This window comes from Pantherophis guttatus, chromosome 2 (assembly GCF_059756535.1).
Source record: "Pantherophis guttatus breed Tessera chromosome 2, ASM5975653v1, whole genome shotgun sequence".
Classification (NCBI taxonomy): domain Eukaryota; kingdom Metazoa; phylum Chordata; class Lepidosauria; order Squamata; family Colubridae; genus Pantherophis; species Pantherophis guttatus.
This window is the reverse complement of record NC_142064.1, coordinates 254,405,541-254,430,614: the sequence shown is the minus strand read 5'-3', so window position 1 is coordinate 254,430,614 and position 25,074 is coordinate 254,405,541. Positions and strand designations below refer to the sequence as shown.

General features: G+C 42.9%; 1 protein-coding gene across 2 annotated transcripts in view; it reads left to right on the top strand.

Annotated features, from left to right (window-relative positions):
* The first annotated feature begins 9,838 nt into the window (after window positions 1-9,838).
* DDR1 (discoidin domain receptor tyrosine kinase 1) overlaps window positions 9,839-25,074 on the top strand; it is a 79,268-nt gene continuing 64,032 nt past the window's right edge. Inside the window, exon 1 of one of the 2 annotated variants that reach the window (XM_034421578.3) lies at window positions 9,839-10,366. In XM_034421578.3, coding sequence (XP_034277469.2) covers window positions 10,062-10,366 — 305 coding nt within the window. In that variant the 5' untranslated portion in view covers window positions 9,839-10,061. The remainder of the gene's footprint in view (window positions 10,367-25,074) is intronic. The other variant, XM_034421579.3, reaches the window with a different exon arrangement.

The following is a 25,074-nucleotide window of genomic DNA, read 5'->3' as shown; positions in this document are numbered from 1 at the left end:
ACATATATTGCATCATCTTGATTTTCCTTAGAACAGAATAAAAATTGGGATAGTATGAGTTTTTGTCCAGCCTTAGGATCGAAGCCAGCTGGGTGACCTTGGGCCAGTCAGAGTCTCTCTCTCTCTCTCTCTCTCTCTCTCTCTCTCTCCCTTCCTCCCTCTCTCTCTCTGCCTTTAGAAGATGACAAGAGCAATCCATTCCCAAAATCTGCCAAGTACTGTACATTTCAGGGACTTGTTCAGGCAGTCACTGGGAGTAAGCACTGACTCATACACATTAGATTAGTGTTTGTGTCAAACTACACTATATAATCTGTGCAGATTCAGTACAGATTGGAAGTTTCATGAATAGAATAGAATAGAATAGAATAGAATAGAATAGAATAGAATAGAATAGAATAGAATAGAATAGAATAGAATAACAGAGTTGGAAGGGACCTTGGAGGTCTTCTAGTCCAACCCCCTGCTCGGGCAGGAAACCCTACACCACTTCAGACAAATGGTTATCCAACATCTTCTTAAAAGCTTCCAGTGTTGGAGCATTCACAACTTCTGGAGGCAAGTTGTTCCGCTGATTAATTGTTCTAACTGTCAGGAAGTTTCTCCGTAGTTCTAGGTTGCTTCTCTCCTTGATTAGTTTCCATCCATTGCTTCTTGTCTTGTCCTCTGGTACTGTGGAGATAATAGCTTGACTCCCTCTTCTTTGTGGAAGCCCCTGAGATATTGGAACATCATGTGTCTTCTTCAAACTGGTATCCTCCATACAAGCTGAGCTTGGCCTTCAGAAAACTGCTATGGAGAGAATGTGAGGAACGAGGAAGGGGGATAATGTAATACCAGTTTTTTGTTTCAAAGTTGGCAACTTTAAGAGACTTCAACTCCCAGAAGTGACTGCGGGAATTCTGGGAGTTGAAGTCCACTTAAAGTTGCCAAGTTTGAAACAGTCAGACATACATGCAATTTAAGCAGAAGTAATTACACAAAGTGATAAACCACTACAAAAATCGGGTGATTGACAACCACCAACTGGAAATCTGGACTTGTTGAGAAAATATGGGTCCTTTTATATTTGCATTACAGATAGTCCTCGACTTAACAACCATTTGTTTAGTGACATTTGAAGTCACAACGCCACTGAAAAAAGTGACTTAATGACTAATCCTCACACTTATGACCATCGTAGCATTCCCCGTGGTCAAAATTCAGGGGCTTGGCAACTGGCATGCATTTACGACAATTGCACTGTCCTGGGATCGTGTGATCTCCTTTTGTAACCTTCCTGGCCAGCTTTGACAAGCGAAGTCAATGGAGGAAACCAGATTTGCTTAACAACCAGATGATTCGCTTACCAACTGCAGTGATTCATTTAACAACAGTGGCAAAAAAGGTCATAAAACGGGGCACAATTCACTTAACTGTCTTGCTTTGCAACGGAAATGTTGGGCTCAATTGTGGTTGTAAGTCGAGAACTACTTGTGCTACGTTCAGAAGACCGGAAGTATCTGGTACAGTGCAATGATCTGGAATTTTCTGTACTTTTTTATGTATGTATTTATTTATTTGTCAAGCATGTATTTTATGACAGATACAAGTGTAAACATAATTATAAATATCTGATCAGAATCTACTTAAATGCCGCTTTGAATTATGGATTGAAGCTGGAATGAATGTTTGGAATTATCTGCAACTGGCACTTATTTGCAAAGATACAGACGGAGCCTAAAGGAAGTTTGCATAGATTAAATACTCCTGCCTTATTAGCAAACAAAGTCTGCTCCATTCCACTTCAGAACCCAGGAGAAAGCTTGGCACACCTGTGTCTTTTTCCAGTGTTACCCCCCCAAAACCGTCTCTTGTCCCCTTAGCAGGGCCTCTGTTGCGAGCCAGTGAGGAGTGTGGGAAGGGGAGGGGAGAGATGCTCCCCCATCCATTTATTTGACTCCCGTTGTCAAGGACCCGCTGTTGAAAGCAATCAGCTGATCTTCCCAAGAAAAGGGAAGGCGCTTGGTGGGGTTGCTAGGCTGCGCTCCTTCTTTGCAAAACTCCAGCAATAACTTCGTAGTAGCAGAATTCCTTGCCCAGGGTGGGGGAACCCACAGAATTTTATGGCGCCTTAAAGAACAACAACTGTATTATCACGCAGATGTTTGCGAATCAGTCTGTTTCAGCTGCAATGCAAAACTGGGAAGATTCATATATCTGCACACAAATTTGTCTTGCAGGCTTACTTATTGTTCACTCAACCGTGAGTTGCCTAATTAATTCCATTTTCTAGCTTCACTTACCATCCTGAACTACAAATTAAGCACCCTGTTGAGTCTATATCAGGGCTGTTTTAACAGCATTATGGGCCCCCAGGCAAAGCAATGTACTGGGGCCCCTACCACAACTATTCACAGGAGCAAAAATGTAAATGGTTGATAAAATTAAACATATATTTGCATGTTAGTATTAATTTAAAAAATGCAGTAAAATGTAATAAATACGTTGCTGTATTTATATGATACAAGGTGCATGAGCCAAGGTGGCGCAGTGGTTAGAGTGCATTACTGCAGCTACTTCAGCTGATTGCTAGTTCAGCAGATCAGCGGATCAAATCTCACTGGCTCAAGGTTGACTCAGCCTTCCATCCTTCCGAGGTGGGTAAAATGAGGACCCAGATTGTTGGGGGCAATATGCTATTTAGTATACTGTCTTTGGTGTAAGCCGCCCAGAGTCCTTGGAGAGTGGGCGGCATAGAAATACGAATAATAAAATAAAATAAATTGAAGGGTTAACATACACAGATGTATGTTGCCCCTATGCTTGTAGGGCCCACGGGCAAGTGCCCATTAGGCCCATGCGTTAAGACAGCCCTGGTCTATATAACACGCTAGGCTCAACTGTGGTTAGTTACTTCTGTGGAACCCACCATAGGGTTCATGTCCAGGTAAGAGTAAGGTTGCATCCTGGTTTAATGTGTGCTTTCTTATTTCCTGCTTTCTGGAAGAAGCCACTTCATAATACCCACGTATGAAAAAGAGATGGTGGGAGAGAGGAAGTCCTGCAATATCTTATAGTATAACTGATTTATTTTTGTCTTTTCTGTTAATATATCTCCCTGTCACAGTGGTGAAATCCAAATTTTTTTTACTATCAGTTCTGTGGGCGTCGCTTGGTGGGCGTGGTGTGGCTTGGTGGGCGTGGCAGGGGAAGGATACTGCAAAATCTCCATTCCCACCCCACTCCTGGGGGAAGGATATTGCAAAATCTCCATTCCCACCCCACTCTTGGGCCAGCCAGAGATGGTATTTGCCGGTTCTCCGAACTACTCAATTTTTCCGCTACCGGTTCTCTCAACTTCTCAAAATTTCCGCTACCGGTTCTCCAGAACCTGTCAGAACCTGCTGGATTTCACCCCTGCCCTGTCAGGGAATATATGGAGAGAGAGGAAAGGAGATCTAACAGCAGTTAGAACTATTAATCAAATGGAACAGCTTGCCTTCAGAAGTTGTGGGTGCTCCATCACTGGAGGTTTTTAAGAAGAGACTGGACAACTATTTGTCTGAAATGGTGAAGTCCCCTGCTTGAGCAGAGAGTAGACTAGAAGACTTCCAAGATCCCTTCCAACTCTGTTATTATGTTCTGTTCAGAGAACCGAGGCCCAATTGCTACTGGCCCTTTCAGGCTGACTCCCCACTCACTCGGCAACTTAATCTGGTCAGGTTGCGCTCTTCTGATTTTGGGTCTATGTCCATTTATTCATCTTGGAAACTATCATGGATTCATTCGGAAAAAGGAGCATGACACACAGAAGATCTGTATTTGTTTTATATTAAAGACTATCTGTATCTAAAAGACAGGGAGGAAAAGGATGCAACCCCCCATTTCCCTCATGCCAGTTGGATTTACAACCCTGGGCAGGAAAATTCCCAGAGGATGATTTTAAAAAAAATCTCAGAGGGTTGCTACAATGGTATGATTAAAGCTCCACCTATTTTTTCTGCTCGTATGACAGATGTCAAGGTTCCAAGTAATACACCCATCCCAAACAGAACTCCAAGGCAAATAGTCGTCTTGCTTCAAGTCCTACAGCACAGCCACAATGCTAAATTGGCTGGACATTTTGGCTACTTAAAGACAGCCAGGCGACAATTTTGGTGGCCAAAGATGAAAACAGAAATTTGATTGCATTGTTTCAGCTCCCATCTTGATATTTTTGATTATACCACACAGACTTTGGGATTTCCTTGTTGTCTCCCATCCAAAGACAAGAAATCCAATCCTGGCCATGTTTTGCGGTGAGTCATGGTTAATTCGACGCTGTCACTTTGCTGGACCTATGTGACACTAATCGTCTGGTGTCCATTAATCTACCTCTCAGATTGGCTGAAAGGAAGGTTTTGAACTGGGCAAATGCTTTTGTACAGTAATTTTTAATTGTGTCCCACTAACTTTCACTCTTCACCAATTCTGTATCTTCCAGTCCAGAGAGGCATAGCATCAATTCCAGGATGAGAGCAGGATCTAACTCACTTCTCAAGCCAGGAAACAAGGGGTTTTAAGTATAGCATGACTCACTGTGATGTCCCAGATGCATTACTTTTGGCCCAAAATTAAGAGTAACATTTCTGATTGAAAGTTGCAGGCGTCCCACTCTGAAAATCATATTCCCCCAGAGGAAAAAAATGAATTCTATTTCTTGGCCCAGACCAAAAAAAACCACATTAAAATTATTGCTTTCCTCTTCACACTTGAGAATTGTTTTAATAAAAAATGCAAGTAGCATTCACAATGTTTTTTTTTACTACACGTTTGTGTATATGTGTAGGACCATCAAAGGGACCATCTCTGGTCTGGATGTAACATTCTAACCCAATACTTTAAGATAAAGACTATTTAAAATGGCTAACCCTAACCATCGCTTGGTAATTAAGGTGCAATTTGCTCAATTCACACAGCATACATAAATCGAATAAACTGAATAAACCATGCTAGCTTAGCTTGAAGCCCAACCCCAGGCAATGATTTTAGTGTACATTCTGCATGGCGTTACCACCCTGCGTCCCATTCTTTGTCTAAATTGGTGTCTTGTGCCATGGACACTTTACTGAATTCACTGTTAGCTATAATCTTTGGCAATTCCCAGTTCACCAGGGGTAATTTCATTGCCATTAAGACACTGTGTTCCTGCACAAAAGATTAATGGCATCAGGGAGTTTTATTGGCGTTCTTCCTCATGCCTTCTCTAAACATCCTGTGTATCAGGGAAGGAAATCTTCGATCCTCCAGACAGGACTGAACTACAACTCCCAGAATCCTACCGGTGGGGGTTATAGTTCAGCAATACCCAGGTCAGTTTCCCAGCTCACTCTTCAGTGCAGAAATATATTGCTTACAAACATCACAAGTAATAAATGGGCTGGGTGACTGTCCCTAGGTCACCTAGACAGTTTTCATGCCAATGGCAGGAGTAGAACTCAGAGCTTCCTGGTGATTAACCTGGCTCAGTCAGCTTCATGCCTAAGGAAGGATTAGAACTCCCTGTCTCCTGTTTCCAAGCCAGCACCTTAACCACCAGACCAGGGGTCTGCAACCTTAAACACTCAAAGAGCCATTTGGATCCGTTTCCCACAGAAAAGAAAACACCGGGAGCCACAAAACCCTTCCCGTGCCTGACTGTTTCTTGAGCTGCCACAAAACTAGCATATGTAGTTGAATTAAACGTTCTGATTTCTTCTGAAACTTTTCTTTTCTTGGATTTATCCATGATTGGCCTACCGGGATTGAAAAGCTCAATAAATCACGTGCCAGTGGGTGTCGCACATTGGCAGTTGTGACCATATTTTCAGTGACAGGGAGCCACAGCAGAGGGTTGAAAAAGCCACATGCGGCTCCAGAGCCGCAGGTTGCTGACCCCTGCACTAGACCAGTATTGGTGATCCTTTTCGGCACTGAGTGCCAAAACAGGAGCCCTCGCGCGGGGGTGAGGAACACCGGAAACCAGAAGAGCAGCTCCCTGGCGTGCATGTGCGGGAGCGCCGGAAACCCGAAGGTCAGTTCCTCAGTGTGAGCTTCCAGTTTCTGGGGTGCACATATGTGCCGGTCACCTGGTCTTCCTGTTTCTGACGCGCACGAAGACTAGCTGGACAGCGCACATGCATGCAATGGAAACTCAGCTTTCTGGTGTGCACATGTGCACCAGGGAGCTGCTCTTCCGGTTTCCAGCACTCCTGCGTGCATGAAGACCAGCTGGCTGGCACACATGTGCATGCTGGAACCCGGAAGAGGAACGGGCGACGGCTGGCGTGCCTGGAGAGACGGCTCTGTGTGCCATTTCCGGCATGCGTGTCTTAGGTTCGCCAACACGGCACTAGACCAAACTGGCATGTCAGTGGGTAACTGAGCAAGTACATGAATTGATGAATGAGAGGCAAACAAAAACACTAAGTAACTTGTATGCTTGTAACCCAGAAAGAAAGAGGAAGGGTAAGATTCATCTGGGTGTAAGTAAAATGGAGTTGTTGAAAAGGGAAATGTTGAATTTTCACACTGTCCTCCAAGGCTACCAGAAGATGCATCTAGTATGTGCTCCTTCTTTTCATGTTACTGTCAGTCATATAAGACAGATCAGACTAAGAAACCAACATCATATAGATCAGGATTACTTTTACAGATAGTCCTCATTTAGTGACTGCCGCATTTAGCAACTGTTTGCGGTGATGAGGGTGATGCAACAACCAATCCTCGCGTGTGCGACTTTCGCAGGTCTGTAAAGCAAAGGAAAGCTGAAGTGAGATCAGTCACAGTTTTCTTTAGTGATTGCTTTGCTTAACAACTGAGTTTCCAGTCCCAATTGAGATCGCTAAATGAGGACTGCTTGTATTGGAACAGCTTATGAAAAGAGAAATAGATCCATTGGAAAGTTGCAGGTAATAAGGCTTAGGAGCGGACTTGCAGGCCTCACTGAACCAAAGTTTTAAACTAACATAATTGCAAAATGTACCAGACTTATTTCTAATATGCTGACTTGTGTGCTGTATTTTCTGCAAAGCATGTAAAGGTAAAGGTTCCCCTCGCACATATGTGCTAGTCATTCCTGACTCTAGGGGGCGGTGCTCATCTCCGTTTCAAAACCGAAGAGCCAGCGCTGTCCGAAGACGTCTCCGTGGTCATGTGGCCGACATGACTAAACGCCAAAGGCTCACCGAACGCTGTTACCTTCCCATCAAAGGTGGTCCCTATTTTTTTCTACTTGCCTAGCTTTCGAACTGCTAGGTTGGCAGAAGCTGGTACTTCTTGTATGGATATATTTAGAGCAGGAAGAATGAGACGGTGGGAAATGAGGAACTGAAAAGTAACAAATGAGAGCTTCAAATATACACAAATGTACACGAGAGTGACGGTTTAGTAAGAATGTAAGAAAGAACAGGGAAGTGAAACTATGGAATGCTTATACCTTAAGAAGGTATAAGAAATGTGACTTGAGATGGGAATGGTGTCATTTGCCCAATAGCAGTCCTGTGTCATTGGACCCCATTGCAATGGTTTAATAATTTAAGTTTTTTTCATGAAATTGATGATGGCTGTTCATGTTCCAAATTGCTCATGAAATAAACCTCTGAATCTTAAAGTAAGATTTATTGCTTGTGGTTTCCTCTTTGGTTTTTTTGTTGGGATATTTTTATAACAAGCTTTAGAAACCGAATATTGCAATTCTGAATGTGCTTTCCTCTTCTTCCCTTTTATCTTTTTGTGAATTAGGGATGGGGCTTGTCTAAGACATTTTCTCAAGTTATTTTCTTGATCAGGCAAGAAAGCAGTCCTTTCACTCAGAATTCAACGTTTTCCTTTTCATCAACTCCATTTTACTTACACCCAGATGAATCTCACCCTTCCTCTTTCTCTCCGGGTTACAAGCATACAAGTCATTTAACGTTTTCGTTTGTCTCTCATTCATCAATTCATGCGCTTGGTCAGTTACCTACTGAAATGCCAGTTTGGGCTTCCAGATAGAATGGAATGGAATGGAATGGAATGGAATGGAATGGAATAGAATAGAATAGAATAGAATAGAATAGAATAGAATAGAATAGAATAGAATAGAATAGAATAGAATAGAATTCTTTATTGGCCAAGTGTGATTGGACACACAAGGAATTTGTCTTTGGTGTATATGCTCTCAGTGTACATAAAAAGAAAAGATACGTTTGTCAAGAATCATAAGGTACAACACTTAATGATAGTCATAGGGTAAAAATAAGCAATCGAATCATACTAGGAAACAATCAATATCAATATTGATAATATTCAATATTAGTATTAATATTAATAGATAATCTTCATGGTCAGCCTTGCATGCAGCACCTTGCATGAGTCAAGCAGTCAGGTGACTAGGGATTGAGTTGACATAAAGTTTACTTTACTGCGGAAGATGCACTGCAAGTAACTTTTTCAGTGCCATTGTAAGTTGGAACAGTTGCTAAACAAATGGTTGTAAGTCAAGGACTATCTCTATACTGTCCTAGGTTTTATTTTATTTTATTTATATCCCACCTTTATTATTTTTATAAATACTCCTACTTCCTTACTCTTTATAGTAGGCTTTGCAACTGGAAGCTTCTTGGGGGGCAGCAATCCTTCTTTTGCAATTTGCGAAGCTCTCCCCGCCCGGATGGCACTAAATCAAACCCTTTATATAGTAAATTAGGCGCTTTCTATCCCTTCCCTTCAGTTGTGTATTGGTGTGTGTGTGTGTGTGGGGGGGAAATCCAAGTCGTGGAGGACCCTCCTCTTTTTTCCTGAGCCAGATTGTGTGGAAAATCTATAAGAAAGATAAATATAATGTCCCGTCGTCTCACAAGGAAGCCCCGGGAGGGAACCAGGCGGAGTCCGGGGAAAGCCAGAAGGAGACCCGTTCGAGCGTTGGAGCGGCGCAACTTGCTTTTGAGGTCCCGCTCGGTTCTCCCTTCCTCCTTCGCAGCCACACGCCAGCGCCCCCCAAACCAGAGGCCCCCCTGACAGCTGAGCAGGAAGGCGCGAGTTAATTTCAGAGCCGAGAGAGAGAAAGAGAGAGAAAGAGAGGGAGGGAGGAAGAGGAAAGGAATGGAAGGAAGGAAGAAAGAAAGAGAGAAAGACGAGAAGAAAGAAAAAGAACAAAGGAAAGAAATAAAAGAAAAAGAAAGGGAAGAGAAGAGAAGGAAGGAAGGGAGAAAGAGAAATAAAGTGAAAGGAAGGAAGAGAGAAAGAAGGAAAGAAAGAAAAAAGAACGAAGGAAAGAAAGAAAAGAAAAAGAAAGGGAAGAGAAGAGAAGGAAGGACGGGAGAAAGAGAAATAAAGTGAAAGGAAGGAAGGAAGAGAGAAAGAAGGAAAGAAAGAAAAAAGAACGAAGGAAAGAAAGAAAAGAAAAAAGAAAAAGGGAAGGGAGGGAGGGAGAAGGAAGGAAGGAAGGAAGGGAGAAAGAAAAATAAAGTGAAAGGAAGGAAGGAAGAAAGAAGGAAAGAAACAAAGAACGAAGGATAGAAAGAAAAGAAAAAAAGAGGGAAGAAAGGGAGAAGGAAGGAAGGGAGAAAGAGAAATAAAGTGAAAGGAAGGAAGGAAGGAAAGAAAAAGAACGAAGGAAAGAAAGAAAAGAAACAGAAAGAGGGAAGGGAGGGAGAAGGAAGGAAGGAACGAAGGGAGAAAGATTAAGAAAGAGAAAGAAAGGAAGGACGGAAGAAAGGGAGAGAGAAAGAACGGAGGGAGGGAGGGAGAGAAGGAAGGAATGAAGAAAGAAATAAAAGAAAAGCAGGAAGGACGGAAGAAAGAAAGAACGGAGGGAGGGAGAGAGAGAAGGAAGGAATGAAGGGAGGGAGGGAGAAAGAAATAAAAGCAAGAGGCAGGCAGGAACGGAGAAAGGGAAAGAAAGGAACAAAAGGAAGAGAAAGAAAGAAAGAAAGAAAGAAAGAAAGAAAGAAAGGAAAGGAACGGAGGGAAGAGAGGCGGGGAGGCATCCCCGGCTCCGCATTCGCCGCCACCCGGCCACTGCTGAGCGAGTCCCCGCCTCGCCAGCGCCGCGAAAAGGGGGTTTATGCAAATCCCGGATGAGATCAGCCGCGAGCAACTGGCTGCCAACTCCGGAGCGGCGCTCCCTCCCTCGCCAGTTACGTGCCGGGGGGCAGCGGGGAACGCGGCGCTCTCGGCAGGGCCGGTTCCCACGTCTCTCTTTCTCTCGTTCTCTCGCCCGGGCAACTTCCCACCGCCGCTCCTCGCCTTGGATACCCCGCGGGCGGGCCGGGGCCGAGAGCCGGAGGTGGTCTCGGCGGAAGGGATTCCTGGGTTTTTCCAGCCGTCCGGGAGCTGGTCGGATTTTACGCCCCGCTGTTGGAGAGGCGAGGCGAGGCAAAAGGTAAATCGCGGGGCTTCGGGCGACCTCGGACCGTGAGTGGTGGGGCTCGCTCGCTTCCCGGCGCCGCCTTGGTTTGAAACCCAGAGTCCACCTGCTGTGGACTTAGCGGCGGGGACGGCGGTGGAAGTGGACTCCGAGCGGGAAGAAATGAGGGCGGCTGGGCGCGACTTGAGGACAGACTTTGCTTCGTGTCGCGTTTTTAACCCAGAACGCGCGCGGGGTTCTTGAGGGAGACAAGTGCTCCTGACCATGGGCAGAGTGCCTTCCTCTCAACGTTCGGAACTAAGGGCCTGTGGAATAGATTCTCAACCATCCAGGTCGTGGTTGTCCCAAGGGGTTTTTTTTTTTTTTTTTTCAAGAGGGCAACTGGACTTTCTGATTTTTTTTTTTCCTTTGGAAGGTGTCCTTCTTCAGAGCTGAAGAAGCTTCTTGGATGAGAAGCGAAACGTCTTCAAAGAAAAAACAGAAAGTCCAGTTGCCTCTTGGAAAAAAAAAAAAAAGCCCCTTTGGGTTCGGAACTAAGGCAAACATGACCAGGAATAGGCAGCTTCGTTGAATGAGGACCCAGATTGTGGGGGCAATAAACTGATTTTGTATAAAAAAGAACACAGCTTTTGGGGGGGGGGGGGGCGAAAGCCCTACTAAGCAGGTATATACAAAAGTATGAAAGCTATTGCTTAACGCATTATAAGCCGCCCTGAGTCTCCGGAGAAGGGCGGCATATAAATGGAACCAATAAATAAATAAATAAATAAATGATTGGCACACACTTGGGCTAAATCATCATGGGTTTGATTTGATTTTTGGTTTGCCATGCTGGGGGTACCCAGATTGATGGTTTAAACAGAGATCTCTTTTGCCTGGCCTTGAGTGGTTAATGAAATCACAGTTCCCTGCAATAGACCCGAGTTGGGTGCCTAACTTGTTTTGTCACATAAAAATACTCAAAATTATACCTGCTGGAAAGCAACGCCTACGCAAAATGGTTTCAGGTGTATCTGGGGCAGATTCGCGTTCTGTGCTTCGTTTCGCTGAGGGCCGTTTTTGTTGTGTTTAATTCCTTATTAAAAAAAAAAAAGGGCTACAGGGAAATACTGGAATGTGTATTTACATATAAAACCCACGTGAGGTGGAGTTGCTCACCCATTTGCACAGGGAGTTTTATATCTAAAGACAACCTTAGCTCACCACAGGCAGCCCTTCCCACTTTCTCTGCTTTCCTGCATTTTGGGAGATAGATGGTTGAGGGAGGCGTGACTTTCTGTACCTGGATTGAGAAATCAATACGGATCTGCAGTTCCCACAGTGGGAAATTTAGACTGGCTTCCACACCCTCTAATCTAATCTAATCTAATCTAATCTAATCTAATCTAATCTAATCTGGGGGATTGAACAGATGGGAGGGACCAAAAGGTTATCGTTTCCAAGTTTTCTTTCATTTCCTTTTTGTTTGTTTGTTTGTCAGTGAGGCCATCCGTTTTTCAAAAAGCAGGTAGATTCGCAACTTTTGCCCTTCCTTATTGTTTTGTGTATGTGTGTGTTATTTAGTCATTTGTATAGGAACAAAAAAGTTTATATTAGAAACCTACCTTGGATCGTCAGTAACTGAGTTTAAACCTGCTTGGGATAAAACACATGTCGACCGTCTGACCAAGATTTAAAAAATCAAATAAAAATAATAATTAAAAATAGTGAATGAATAAGTCAATAAATAAATACAGAAAACAAAAACAACCATAAAGCACGAGAGGAAACTCAGTGGAGCACTGTATTTATTTACTGCTGTCAGCTTTCTGTGTTTCTGTTTAAAAATTCACTGGTGCTGCGAAAAAGTTTAAAAATTAATGCTTTTAATATAGGAGAAGCTGGGCTAGTCTGCCCTTCAGGGTGGTCATTCCATTTATTTTGGAGATATGGTAGTGACTGCAATCCGAGTACTTCTGTTACACATAATTATTAATTAGCACTGGAACGTATATAATGAATGTGTGCTCATGATCACAGTCCAGATTTTAACCACGTGGTTTGCAAATTAGCATGGCTAAAAAGGAGCAAAGTGATTCTTTGTGGTTGCTTTCTTCTTCCTGAGGGTCTGCAAGTGCCAAACCAGATAATGGCTGTTTTTGATGCAGGATCAAAAATGATGATGGTGTCCCAGGATTGAACCAAAGGGGTTATCTGTAAGATTAGCTTGCTTCCTGCTACTTTGCTGGCCCCATCTTTATGTATGGGGATCTACTAGATCCATGATGGCAAACCTATGGCCCGTGTGCCACAGGTGGCACGCCTAGCCGTATAGGTGGGCACGCGAGCTCAGTTCCAGTGTGTATGTGCACGCCGGCCAGCTGATTTTCGGGCCTTCTGGGCCCACTGGAAGTAGGGAAACAGGCTGTTTCCTGCCTTCCGAGGGCCTCGAGGGGTGGTGGGGAAGGCCTACTTTTTTCTCTCCCCAGTCCCCAGAGCCTTTCTAGGAGCCTAGGGAGGGCAAAAACGGCCTCCCCCCTCGGAGGCCCTCCGGAGGCCAGAAATGGCCCCTTTGCCTGGGGAGAGAGAAAAACGGGCCCACCATGCCGTCACGTGCCAGGAGCGGGGGGGGAGGGAGTGGGGGGGGGTCGTGCACGCATGCGCGGGGTGCATAGAATTATAGGTGTGGGCACGCGTGCCCGCGACACCCCCCCGCTCCTGGCACGCAATGGCAAAAAGGTTAACCGTCATTGTACTAGATAGTTTTTTTGTAGCAAGTAACCCCTAATAATAGAGTTGGAAGGGACCTTGGAGGTCATCTAGTCCAATCCCCTGCTCACACAGGAGACCTATACTAGGGATTCGAATCGCCGAACTGCCAATCTTTCTGATTGACAAGCTCAGCGTCTTAGCCACTGAGCCACCTAGCCAGGCATATGAATACTGTTATTTGTAGTGCAGGCCTCCTCGAATTGCAACAGTTCATTTAGTGACAGTTTAAAGTTACAAAGGCAGTGAAAAAAGGGATTTATGATCATTTTTTCCACTGTTATGACGTTTGCAGTAATCATGTGATCAAAATCCAGCCACTTGGCAACTGATTCCTAATTATGACGGTTGCAGTGTCTCAAAGTCATGTCATCCCCTTTTGCAACATTCTGACGAGCAAAATCAATGGGGGAAGCCTGATTCACTTAACAGCAGGTTTACGAACTTATCAACTGCAGTGTTTCACTTAACAACTGAGGCAAGAAAAATCGTAAAATGGGACAAAATGACATTGAACAAATGTCTCACTTAACAACAAAAATTTGTGGGCTCAATTGTGGTCGTAAATTCAAGACTACCTGTATTATTTGGGGAGAAGAGGACCAAGAGGTATTTTTTTTTGGGGGGGGATTTGAAATTGGTGAGAAATGGGCAAACTGTAGGCACAATGGTTTTCACCTCTGAACCTATAGTAAACTAATTGTCAATGTTAGCAACTTAACATATGTGGACTTCAACTCCAAGAATTCCCCAGCCAGCCATTAGTTTATTTATTTATTTATTTATTGGTTCGATTTATATGCCGCCCTTTCTCCGGAGACTCAGGGCAGCTTACAATGCGTTAAGCAAAAGCCTTCATACTTTTGTATATACCTGCTTAGTAGGGCTTTCGGCCCCCCCTAAGTGATGTTCTTTTTTATACAAAGTCAGTTTATTGCCCCCACAATCCGGGTCCTCATTTTACCTACCTCGGAAGGATGGAAGGCTGAGTCAGCCTTGAGCCTGGTGAGATTTGAACTTGCAGTAATTGCAGGCAGCTGGTGCTACTTAACAGCACTTTAGTCTGCTGCGCCACCAAGGCTCTTTAAAGAGTTCACATATCCACATATTGTTGAAATTCACATATCCTAAAGTTGCCAAGATTGAGAAATATTTATATAAGAACTAGTATCAGATAATGTTGCCCTCCCAATCTGATCTTTTGGGGTACAGATACTGCTCAATTTACACCAATTTGTTTACTTATCGTTGGAAGCTAACAGCAGCACTGATAAATGTGATTTTAACCAGTTCTTGCACTTCATTGTTGCAGCATCTCCTCAGTCACATGATCAAAATTTGGGTGCTTGGCAATTGGCATGTAGTGTCCTGGGGTCATGTGAGCGCCATTTGCAATCTTTGGAAGACTCTAGATCTAGAAATATGGAAGAGTAAGCCCATTTGGATTTTCTTTCCCAAAATTTTAGCATGGGAGGCTTTGCAAAGCCAATAGAACTTTATAAAATACATTAAAGAACACAAGTAGTGGCTTAACTGCTTGGCAATGTAGCCCATCGCAAAAATTTTAGTAGGACATCCTTTTTAAAACCTGAAAACCTATACAGTAAAGTAGACAGGGGGAGGCCTCATCCTTTGTGCATGAACTTTTAAATTTAAAAAACAAAAAAACAAAAACTGTGGTCCCTCCAGCATAGTGAGTTACTTTTAATCCACTTGGCTTTCAGACCATGAATTCTAAGACAGTGTAACAGCATTTCTGAATTTCTGACCTGGATGATTCCAGAACAGTAAAATACAGAAATGATCAATTTTCTCTCTTATCACCATCCAAGGCCACTGAATCTGGCCTGCTAATGTAGAAAGGTTGTTGTTGAGGCAGAAAACCCCAATTTCAAATGGAAGTTTATTGCTTAGCCTACCCTGTTTTTCCCAAAATAAGACATCCCCTTATAATAAGCCCAATTGGGCTTTTCAGGGCATGGCAATAAGGCCGACTGCTTATTTCAGGGTTCAGAAAAATATATGACAGGGTCTTATTTTCGGGGAAACATGGTATGTTAAGAAATCTTGTATTTACATGTTTTGGCACTGTCACAGGTGCCATCTTGTCTGTTTTGACCAACCGCTGCAAACATCCTTGCTTGGTGATCTGTCTTCCAAATCCTAAATAGACTAAGGAACTGAAGGTTCAGCGTTCCTGTCTTTTCTATCCTCACCATTGCATGGTTATAATTCCCAGCTCTCTATATAATTGTCCAATGAAATTGTTCACTCATCCACTCTATTAATAAAAGTATTGCTTGATGGAACAGGCCCTTTGCCCAGTTCAAGTCATCCGGCAGAATCAGAGGCTGCTTCAGTGGAAATCTGCCAGGAGCTGAGCTGAAGTTCTTTCTGACATGTGGTAATTACCAACATGAACCAGGATTAAACCAGCATCTTGTTCTCAAAGACACTGTATTTTGGAGGCCTACAACTGTGCCCCGTGGTAGCCAGGGGTGAAATCCAGCAGGTTCTGACAAGTTCTGCAGAACCGGTAGCGGAAGTTTTGAGTAGTTTGGAGAACTGGCAAATATTACCTCTGGCTGGTCCCAGAGTGGGGTGGGCATGGAGATTTTGCAATATCCTTCCCTCAGGAGTGGAGAGGGAATGGGGATTTTGTAGTATCCTTTCCCTGCCACGCCTATCAAGCCACGCTCACCAAGCCACACCCACAGAACCAGTAGTAAAAAAATTTGGATTTCACCATTGGTGGTAGCCATATGTTTAGGCCTCAAGGTCTTGTAGAAGATGCCACCAAACTGCAATTTGTGAAGTGGCTGAAGAGGAAAATTACAAAATAGATTAGTTAGTTAGGTTCAAATTTTTTTTAGTTAGGTTCAAATTTTAATTCAACCAAATACAATTCCTGCCTAACATAGGGAGAAAGTTCTTGCCAGGCCTTTCAAAGGCTAACTATCTTTTAGCTTATGTTGCCCTCCTCAGGGAACACAGTATACATGTGCATAAAAGTTACCTTTCCTAACTTTTTCCGACAACAGCCCTGTGAGGTAGGTCGGGCTGAGAAAGAATGAAGAAAGATTGGGAGTTTCCTTGACTGAAAGTCTGTCTCACTATTTCTCCTTTGTCCTTGACACAGATTGAGTTTAGCAACAAACAGGTAGCCTTCGACTAACACCATTCGTTTAGTGACCAAGGTTGCAACAGCACTGGAAAAAGTGACTTGCGTCTTTTTCACCCTTATGACCATTGCAGCATCCCCATGGTCACATGATCAAAATTTGGACACTTGGCAACTGGCATGTATTTATGACGGTTGCAGATCATGTGATCACCTTTTGCAACCTTCTGACAAGCAAAGTCAATGGGGAAGATAAGATTCCCTTAACAACCGAGTTATTCATTTAACAACTCAAGTGATTCACTTAACAAATGTGGCAAGAAAAGTTGTAAAATGGGACAACACTCACCTAAGAAATTTCTCATGTAACAACTTAAATTTTGGGGTCACTTGTGGTTGTAAATTGAGGACTACCTGTATTTAGTTAATGTGGCTCTCCGCCATGTAATGGTATCGCCTGTAAAATTGGCAACCCAAGAAGTCTCACGTTTAATGCTTTTACAAAGCACATTTCTTGCCTTTAGTTTTTGCAAAGACAGGCTTGAACATGTGGAGGAGGTGAAAGGAATTCAGAGACAGAGCTTTAAAGACAAACCTGATTTATTTGTTCTGTCCTCGTACATTATGTGGCTGGAACCTGTGTGATTTGTTGTGTCTACAGGAGGTGGGTAGATTCACAAACAGCAAGATGTGGGATGTACTATTGAGATCCAGTTCAGAACTTTAGTGCATGTGTGGGTGCAAAATTGGGATTTTGATTGTTTATGGTAGGAGATTGTTGAATTATATGTTGATAGATATATCAACAGATTATTATAATATAAACCATCTGCAGCAGGGGTGAAATCCAATTTTTTTCCCCTACTGGCTCTGTGGGCGTGGCTTGGTGGGCGTGGCAGGGGAAGGATATTGCAAAATCTCCATTCCCACCCCACCCTGGGGCCAGCCAGAGGTGGTATTTGCTGGTTCTCCGAACTATTCAAAATTTCCTCCACCGGTTCTCCAAAACCTGTTAGAACCTGCTGGATGTCACCCCTGATCTGCAGTGTTCCTTAATCTCTGCAACTTTTAAGGTGCATGGACTTCAACTCCCAGAATTTCCCCATGGTTGGGGGGATTCTCAGAGTTGAACTCCATGCACCTTAAAGTTGCTGAGGTTGAGAAAACAGCTCTAGAGTAGGGGGTGTCCAACCTTGGCAACTTTAAGACCTATGGACTTCAACTTCCAGAATACCCCAGGCAGAGTCTCTGAAATGGGCAGTGTATGAACTGCGGTATAAATAGATTTTGGCTTTGGATTCTGTGTAGTTTATGACTCAGAGAGACATTTGATCCCAACGATTGGTATCTTGTTCAAAAAGGTATGATTAAGCAGAGGCTACTCTATGTAAACCATGTGTCTGACACCAAAAGCATGTTGCATAGTGTGTAGCTCTTTCTAAAATGACTGGAAAATGTGATTTCCACATTCCGAGATTGTCTATCTCTGGGTACCAGATGTTAAGGAATGATAATCGTGATGATGATAAAAATACGGCATCTTCAGGTATTTGTTTGGCTAAAGCACAACCCTGCCTACAATGCTTTGGCCAAATATCAGAGTTGGTACTTTTTTCCATGCCTAGAACAAAGCATACTTTTCATTTAGTTGTGGTTTCCCTTCTATTTATGTCTGTGTATTACAGTAGTTTGTACTGGGTAATATTAAATATTTATAATTTTATAAGAAGTTCTGTACAGGACACTCTGTTTTTTCACTCTTAATTGTCTTGCCTTGCAAACTGGTCATTTTTTTGGGCTGGATTTTAGTTGTCAAGTGATTTTAATACTGGGATTTTAAAGTCAACATTTACAATGTTTAAAGGCTGCTTTGGTTTGTTAAAGGTTGTTAGTTGCCTTAAGGATTTCATGGGGTAGAAAAGAGCGAGGGTATGGATGTGTGTGTGAGTGTCTGGATTGGCACCGAGTCAAGCACATGATTAAACTGTAAAATTTCAAGAACAGGGATTTCCCAAACTCCTCACACACTCCTGACTGATATTGTGGTCTGGAATATTTATTTGAATTATATCCCAGCTCATGGTGCTGTACTCCTTCCTTCCGTTTTATCTCACAACACCCTCACAAGATGAGGTGTGATGAGAGAGTGGCCCAAAGTCCCTCAGGGAGCTTCTGTGGGTAAATGGAGGCCAAAATCTGAATCTCCCCAGGGCCATTTTGGTTTCTTAACCATTATACAGGTAGTCTTCAACTTACGACCATTCATTTAGTGACCACAGATTCTCATTTATCCTAAGCAAAGAGCAAACAAACCAGTATTGGCTGCATTCTGATTTGCACAGGTTGTAAAGTCGCCATAGATGCCCATCCCTGCCTTAAACAGGGCCTGGTGGCTCAGCAGACTGATAGCATTATGATTAACACCAGCTGTCTGCAATTACTGTAAGTTCGAATCTCACCAGGCTCAAGGTTGACTCAGCCTTCCATCCTTTCTAAGGTAGGTAAATTGAGGATCCAGTTTGTGGGGGCAATAAGCTGACTTTGTATAAATATACAAAAGTATGAAGACTATTGCTTAACGCATTGTAAGCCGCCCTGAGTCTCCGGAGAAGGGTGGCATATAAATCAAATTTAAAAAAAAACAAAAACAGACAGTAGACTCTCAGCTACAAGCTCCAGGATCTGGAAGTGGCAAGATACCAATTTTTGGGGTGGGTGGGAAGAATAGATTTGGCCTTTGAGTACCTTAAATACCAAGATATTCTCCAAGAACTAATGGGAGACGTCAGGGCAAAAATGGCCTTTGATTTGATTCCAATGACATTTAAATGTAATTAAAACTAAATAGCTTTGGTAGGATTACCCTACTTGTAGTTAATAAAAGTCCATTTTGTGTCAACAATCTTTGGAGGCTGGGGACTGAGCTCAGGTGGTAGATGTCTGAGAGAGACTCATTAGAAGGTTCCAGGGCAAGACAACAGATGCCATTTACTGGAGCTGTGTCCCATTTGTGTTAAAGCAGTGAAGGGAAGGGTCTCCACCAGCATTCCAGGTGCCTCCCAGATGTATGGATTTCAACTCCCAGAATTCCTGAGCCAGCAAAATTAAGACGACAGTTATCATGGAATTAAAGAGATGCGCATAAAATAAGATGAGACTTTGATTTCATAGCTATACCCACCATTAAGACCAGTGGTGAAATCCAAATTTTTTTACTACCGGTTCTGTGGGCGTGGCTTAGTGGGCATGGTGTGGCTTGGTGGGCGTGGCTTGGTGAGCATGGCAGGGGAAGGATACTGCAAAATCTCCATTCCCACCCCACTCTGGGGCCAGCCAGAGGTAGTATTTGCCGGTTCTCCGAACTACTCAAAATTTCCGCTACCAGTTCTCCAGAACCTGTCAGAACCTGCTGGATTTCACCCCTGATTAGGACCCTTTTCTGCCTCCTTGCCCCATGGATATCCACGCTGAGAATTCTGGGAGTTGAAGTCCACATAGCAGAAGGACGTCCAGATTTGTGGCCTTTCAAAAGATGTCAGCAGGTGAAAAGAATTGAAGTGGCCTCCATCCGTCTTTGATTTAAGACTATAATTCAGCCTGGAATTATGGTTGTAAGTCATGCCGGTCATTAAGCAGGTCATCACATGACCGATCTGATTTTGCATTGTTTTTTGTTTGATGTCATTAAGCAAATCACCATGATTTGCAGCAAATGCAGCAGTTGTTAAGTGAACCCATTGTCTGCAATGGGCAATTTTTGCCTGAAACTGGAAAGTAGATAAGATAAGATAACCTTTATTGTCATTTTTTACTGTGAGCATACTGGCCCACATCAAAAATGAAATTCTGTTGCCTGCTTTCAAAACAAAGTATATATCTACCATATACATACATAACACATATACACATGCTATATACACCCATGTGTGTGTGTGTATATATATATATATATATACATACACACGCATATAAATATTAATCACTGTCCATTTTGAATACATAGTGGAAAGAGGAAACTTGAGAGTTCACAAGGTTGATGCTATATGGAACAAAACTGTGACTGAATATTCTGCTTCGGATAGCACGAAGCCTCCTCCCCAAAAGTTAACAAGGAAAACAGGTCGTGAAGAGGACGTGTAGCATCCCAGACAATCCTGCAGAGCCTGCTCAAGCATCGTTTATGTGCTATGTCCTGGATAGAAGGAAGTGATGAATGAACTTTTCTGCCATCCTCACCACACTCTGCACCACCTTCCTCTCCGAAGCAGTGGTGAGGATGTGGTTACTTCCAAACCAGACAGTAATGCAATAGGACAGGATGCTCTCGATCGTCCCTCTATAGAAAGTGGTAAGGACAGGAGAAGGAAGACCTAATTTTTCTCATGCGATGCAAAAAATGTAGGAACTGCTGTGCCTTCTTCACCAGTTTCTTATAAATGCCAGTTTTTGGAAACAATTGTCATAAAGCACAGTCCAATGATTGCGGGATGCTGCAAATGGCCGTAAATGCAGACTGGTTGCCGAGTGCCCAAAATGTGATCACATGACTGTAGGGGGGAAGGGTTGGTTGTCTGAACTTCAAATCCAGGTCACAAGTACCTTTTAGGGCAAGAGTGTCAAACTCAAGGCCCACGGGCCACATCCGGCCCGCAGCGTGCTTAGATCTGGCCTGCAAGGCTACCCTGGAAACAGTGAAGGTGCCTCTGCCAGTGAAAACAGAGCTCGGGAGGGCCTCCCACAGCCCTCACAAGGTCCGTTTTCACTGGTAGAGAGTTGCAGAAGGCCGTTGGGGCCGAAAACGGAGCTCGGGAGCCTGTTTTTGCTGGCAGAGGCTGGGGCCGCCACAGGTGCCCCCCAAATAGTAACATCAAGCTGGCCATTCCCACCCTGGCCCCCAGAGATCAAACACAACCCTGATGCGGCCCTTAATGAAATCAAGTTTGATACCCCTGTTTTAGGGGATACGTTGTAACTTTGAATGGTCACTAAGCGACCAGTCCTAAATCGAAGATTACCTATAGTTCTTCTCCTTCCCCTTCATTGATTCATCATCCCTAGATAATTTTTGTTCTCTCCCAGTATCCTTCTTCTCATGTTGAGGCACTGCTGTTTGTGGAGAATTTGGGGTGTGTGTGTGGGGGGGAAGGGTTAAGTTTCTTGCCCCTCTGTGATCCTCTTGAGACTAAAATTACATCCGTCTCCCTCCACGATTTATAGATAAATTATAGCAGACATGTGAACAAACAAATACGGCTCCCGCCATTATGTCTAGCCTGGAATACGCAAAGTACTTTGGACATTTCTGATGCAGTTCATAAATGTCGGCATTTCTTTAACCCTCCAGCATTCTGGGCTCTCTGTTTTTTAGATTGAGAAAATTAATCTGTGCAAAATGAGGCAGATGCTTTAAATCTTTGTTTGGAACGCTTGATGGAGAGATTTTTTTGAAGGAAAAAAAAAACGGGAGTGAAGAAAAACAGGTGGGGAAATTTTTTAAGGGACATTCTTCCCTGTAGATTTTTTTTTCTGGCATTTTTTTTTGAGTGAGCCATGGCAAAACTCAAGCCTTGAATTCTCTGTGCATGGGAATTCTCTGACACTCTGCCTAACCTAAAATGTCCATTTTGACTGAAGAAGTTACTTGGATGATTAACGAAATGTCTCGGTTTAATAAATTTCGGTCCAAATTGCCATGATTTAACCATTTTTAGATGATTTTGGCCTGGATGATTGAGTCTTCATTTACATTTGCAATATATTTTGGGGAGAAACCCCTTCAGTTGGTATGGCAAGAGTTAGTACACTCCAACAACTTTCTGCCTAAACTAAAATTTTCATTTTGACTGAAGAAGTTACTTGGATTAGTAACGAAACGTCTCAATTTAATAAACTTTAGTCCAGTCGCCATGGTTTTAACCTTTTTAGATGCTTGAATTCTCTGGGGGTTTTTTTTTGCCTGATGTTAGACAGTGTCGCCCTACAAGGTTCAGAGCAATCCAGAATTGGAGTTTCTAAAGAGGAAGACGCTGAGGCCACCTTCGGTAGGAGGAAGCAAAGGTCATCCTAAAATTAGGGAGGCATTGCTGTGGGATGACACTGCATGGAGGAATGTATAGAAAAGTCACATAATCCTGGACTGCTCCGTTTTTTTGCTGTCCTATTTCCCCTCCTCCCCGTCAAAAAAGAACACCAGTTGTTCAAGTAAGATGGAACCAAGCTCTCATATTGGTGTTGTGCTTCAGAAAAACACACATTTTTTTTTCTTTATGAGGCAGGGCGAGGATGACATGCCAGCAGAATCAAATTAAGCATTTTCTAAATTTTTGACATGCCAAACTTCAAAGGTTTCACCATCATTGGTCTGGAGTTCCAGTTGAAGGTCTTCTGCAAGCATTTACTACCAGATCCTTTGAATGGGAGATGCCAAGGATGACACAGGCTGCCTGCCACTTAATTTCCATTCTCTCTTTCAGTATCTATACCAGAGGTGGGTTTCAGCAGGTTCTGACCAGTTCTGGAGAACCGGTAGCGGGAATTTTGAGTAGTTTGGAGAACCGGTAAATACCACCTCTGATTGGTCCCGCCCCCATCTATTCTCTTCCTCCCGAGTCCCAGCTGATCGGGAGGAAATGGGGATTTTGCAGTAACCTTCCCCTGGAGTGGGGAGGGAATGGAGATTTTACAGTATCCTTCCCCTGTCACGCCCACCAAGCCATTCCATGCCACGCCCACCAAGCCATGCCCACAGAATCGGTAGTAAAACATTTTGAATCCCACCACTGATCTGTACCATTTATGACCTGGTAGTATGTGATTTTCTCTGTTTGATTCCTGATTTCTACAATTTTGGTGGAGTGGTGAACATGAAAGCTTCATTCATGTAACAATCATGTAACAACTGCAGTGCTTCATTTAACAACGGTCGCAAGAAAAATCGTAAAATGGGGCAAAACTCATTAACAATTGGATAGGTACCCCTCTAGTATCATTGATTCAGACACTTAACGTTAATAGTTAGTAGAGGAATTAGGAAATGGATTGCTTCTGCTTTAGATTGTTAACTCTGCTTGTGCGACTACGTTCCTTCCAGTTTATCAAACTAAATTAATTGCTGATGAAAGAGCTGAACAGGAAGAGGGATCTAATTAAATTGGTGATATATATGGGTATTTCACTGCTGATTGGCTTAGGCTTTTATGTGGCCTATTATGAAATATCATGCCACTTTGTGACTTTTCAGCTTTTTTTTCTTTTCTTTTTAAGTGACAGCAGTATGAGGTTGGAGCCTGCTGCAATCCATTATATAGCCTGCCAAACAGAAAAACTGTCTGGTTCCTTGGAAATAGACTATAACTTTGTTATAAGCTGAATTCCTACTCTGCATTACAGATATTATTAAACATTATTTTTTTTCTTGCTATCAGCAGTATTCTTTTGATACTTCGGTTAAAGAATTAGGTAAGAGATTGGAAACATTAATTTGCAATATGTTTTTTTTGTAAAAGAACACCTTTCTTCACCCCTCCAAATCTCTTACTTTCAATATTTTTGTCTTTTGTTCTTTAACTCTTAAAACTGAGAGCGGAGCATATAATGGAGATGATCCAGAGTCTGGCTGTTGCAAAAACATCCATGTCAGAGATTGTTAGAAAATAAAACTACCTAATCTCATAAAGCTTTTGTACATATTTGTGATGTATCTACAAATGAAATACTGTTTACAGGTCTAGTTGTTGCAACTTGAAAAAGACAAGGTAAACAAAAAAGTGGAGAAAAATAGGGTGGAATGGTGATAACATTTAGACTTTTAGTTTTAGAAAAAAAGTGAAGAAGGAGCATAGAATTATGTAGAATAGAATAGAATAGAATTTTTTATTGGCCAAGTGTGATTGGACACACAAGGAATTTGTCTTGGTGCATACGCTCTCAGTGCACATAAAAGAAAAGATATGTTCATCAGGAATAGTGTATGCTATTGATTTGTCTGTTCGCCAAAAAAACAGTTTTTGGATTGGACTTCCTGCATGGGGTAAATTTTAGGCAGAATTTTCAGGCAGAGATCTCAATAAGCAGAAGAAAAATATTCTGCCTTTTACATGTAGCACCTGAACACAGGTTCATCTAATGAAGCTGATGGGTGAAAGTTGAAGGGTAGACTACAGGTGCTCACCTTTTATGGATCAGTCAATTTGGATTCTTGCACTTAGCATGGACTTGTATTTATAAGTCTTTCATAGACCATTACGAAGTCTGTACTGTATTTTAATGGCTTTGCAGGAAGAGCCTTGGTGGTGCAGCAGACTAAACCACTGTTAAGTAACAACAGCTGCCTGCAATTACTGCAAGTTCAAATCTCACCAGGCTCAAGGTTGACTCAGCCTTCCATCCTTTTGAGGTAGGTAAAATGAGGACCCGGATTGTGGGGGCAATAAGCTGACTTTATATAAAAAAGAACACCGCTTAGGGGCCCCCGAAAGCCCTACTAAGCAGGTATATACAAAAGTATGAAGGCTATTGCTTAACGCATTGTAAGCCGCCCTGAGTCTCCGGAGAAGGGCGGCATATAAATCGAACCAATAAATTGGTAGTGCAGCAGACTAAAGCACTGTTATTAACATCAGCTGCCTGCAATTACTGCAAGTTCAAATCTCACCAGGCTCAAGGTTGACTCAGCCTTCCATCCTTTCGAGGTAGGTAAAATGAGGACCCAGATGTGGGGGCAATAAGATGACTTTGTATAAATATACAAAAATATGAAGGCTATTGCTTAATGCATTGTAAACTGCTCTGGGTCTTCGGAGAAGGGTGGCATATAAATCAAATTTTAAAAAAATAAAACAAACAAACAAATAAA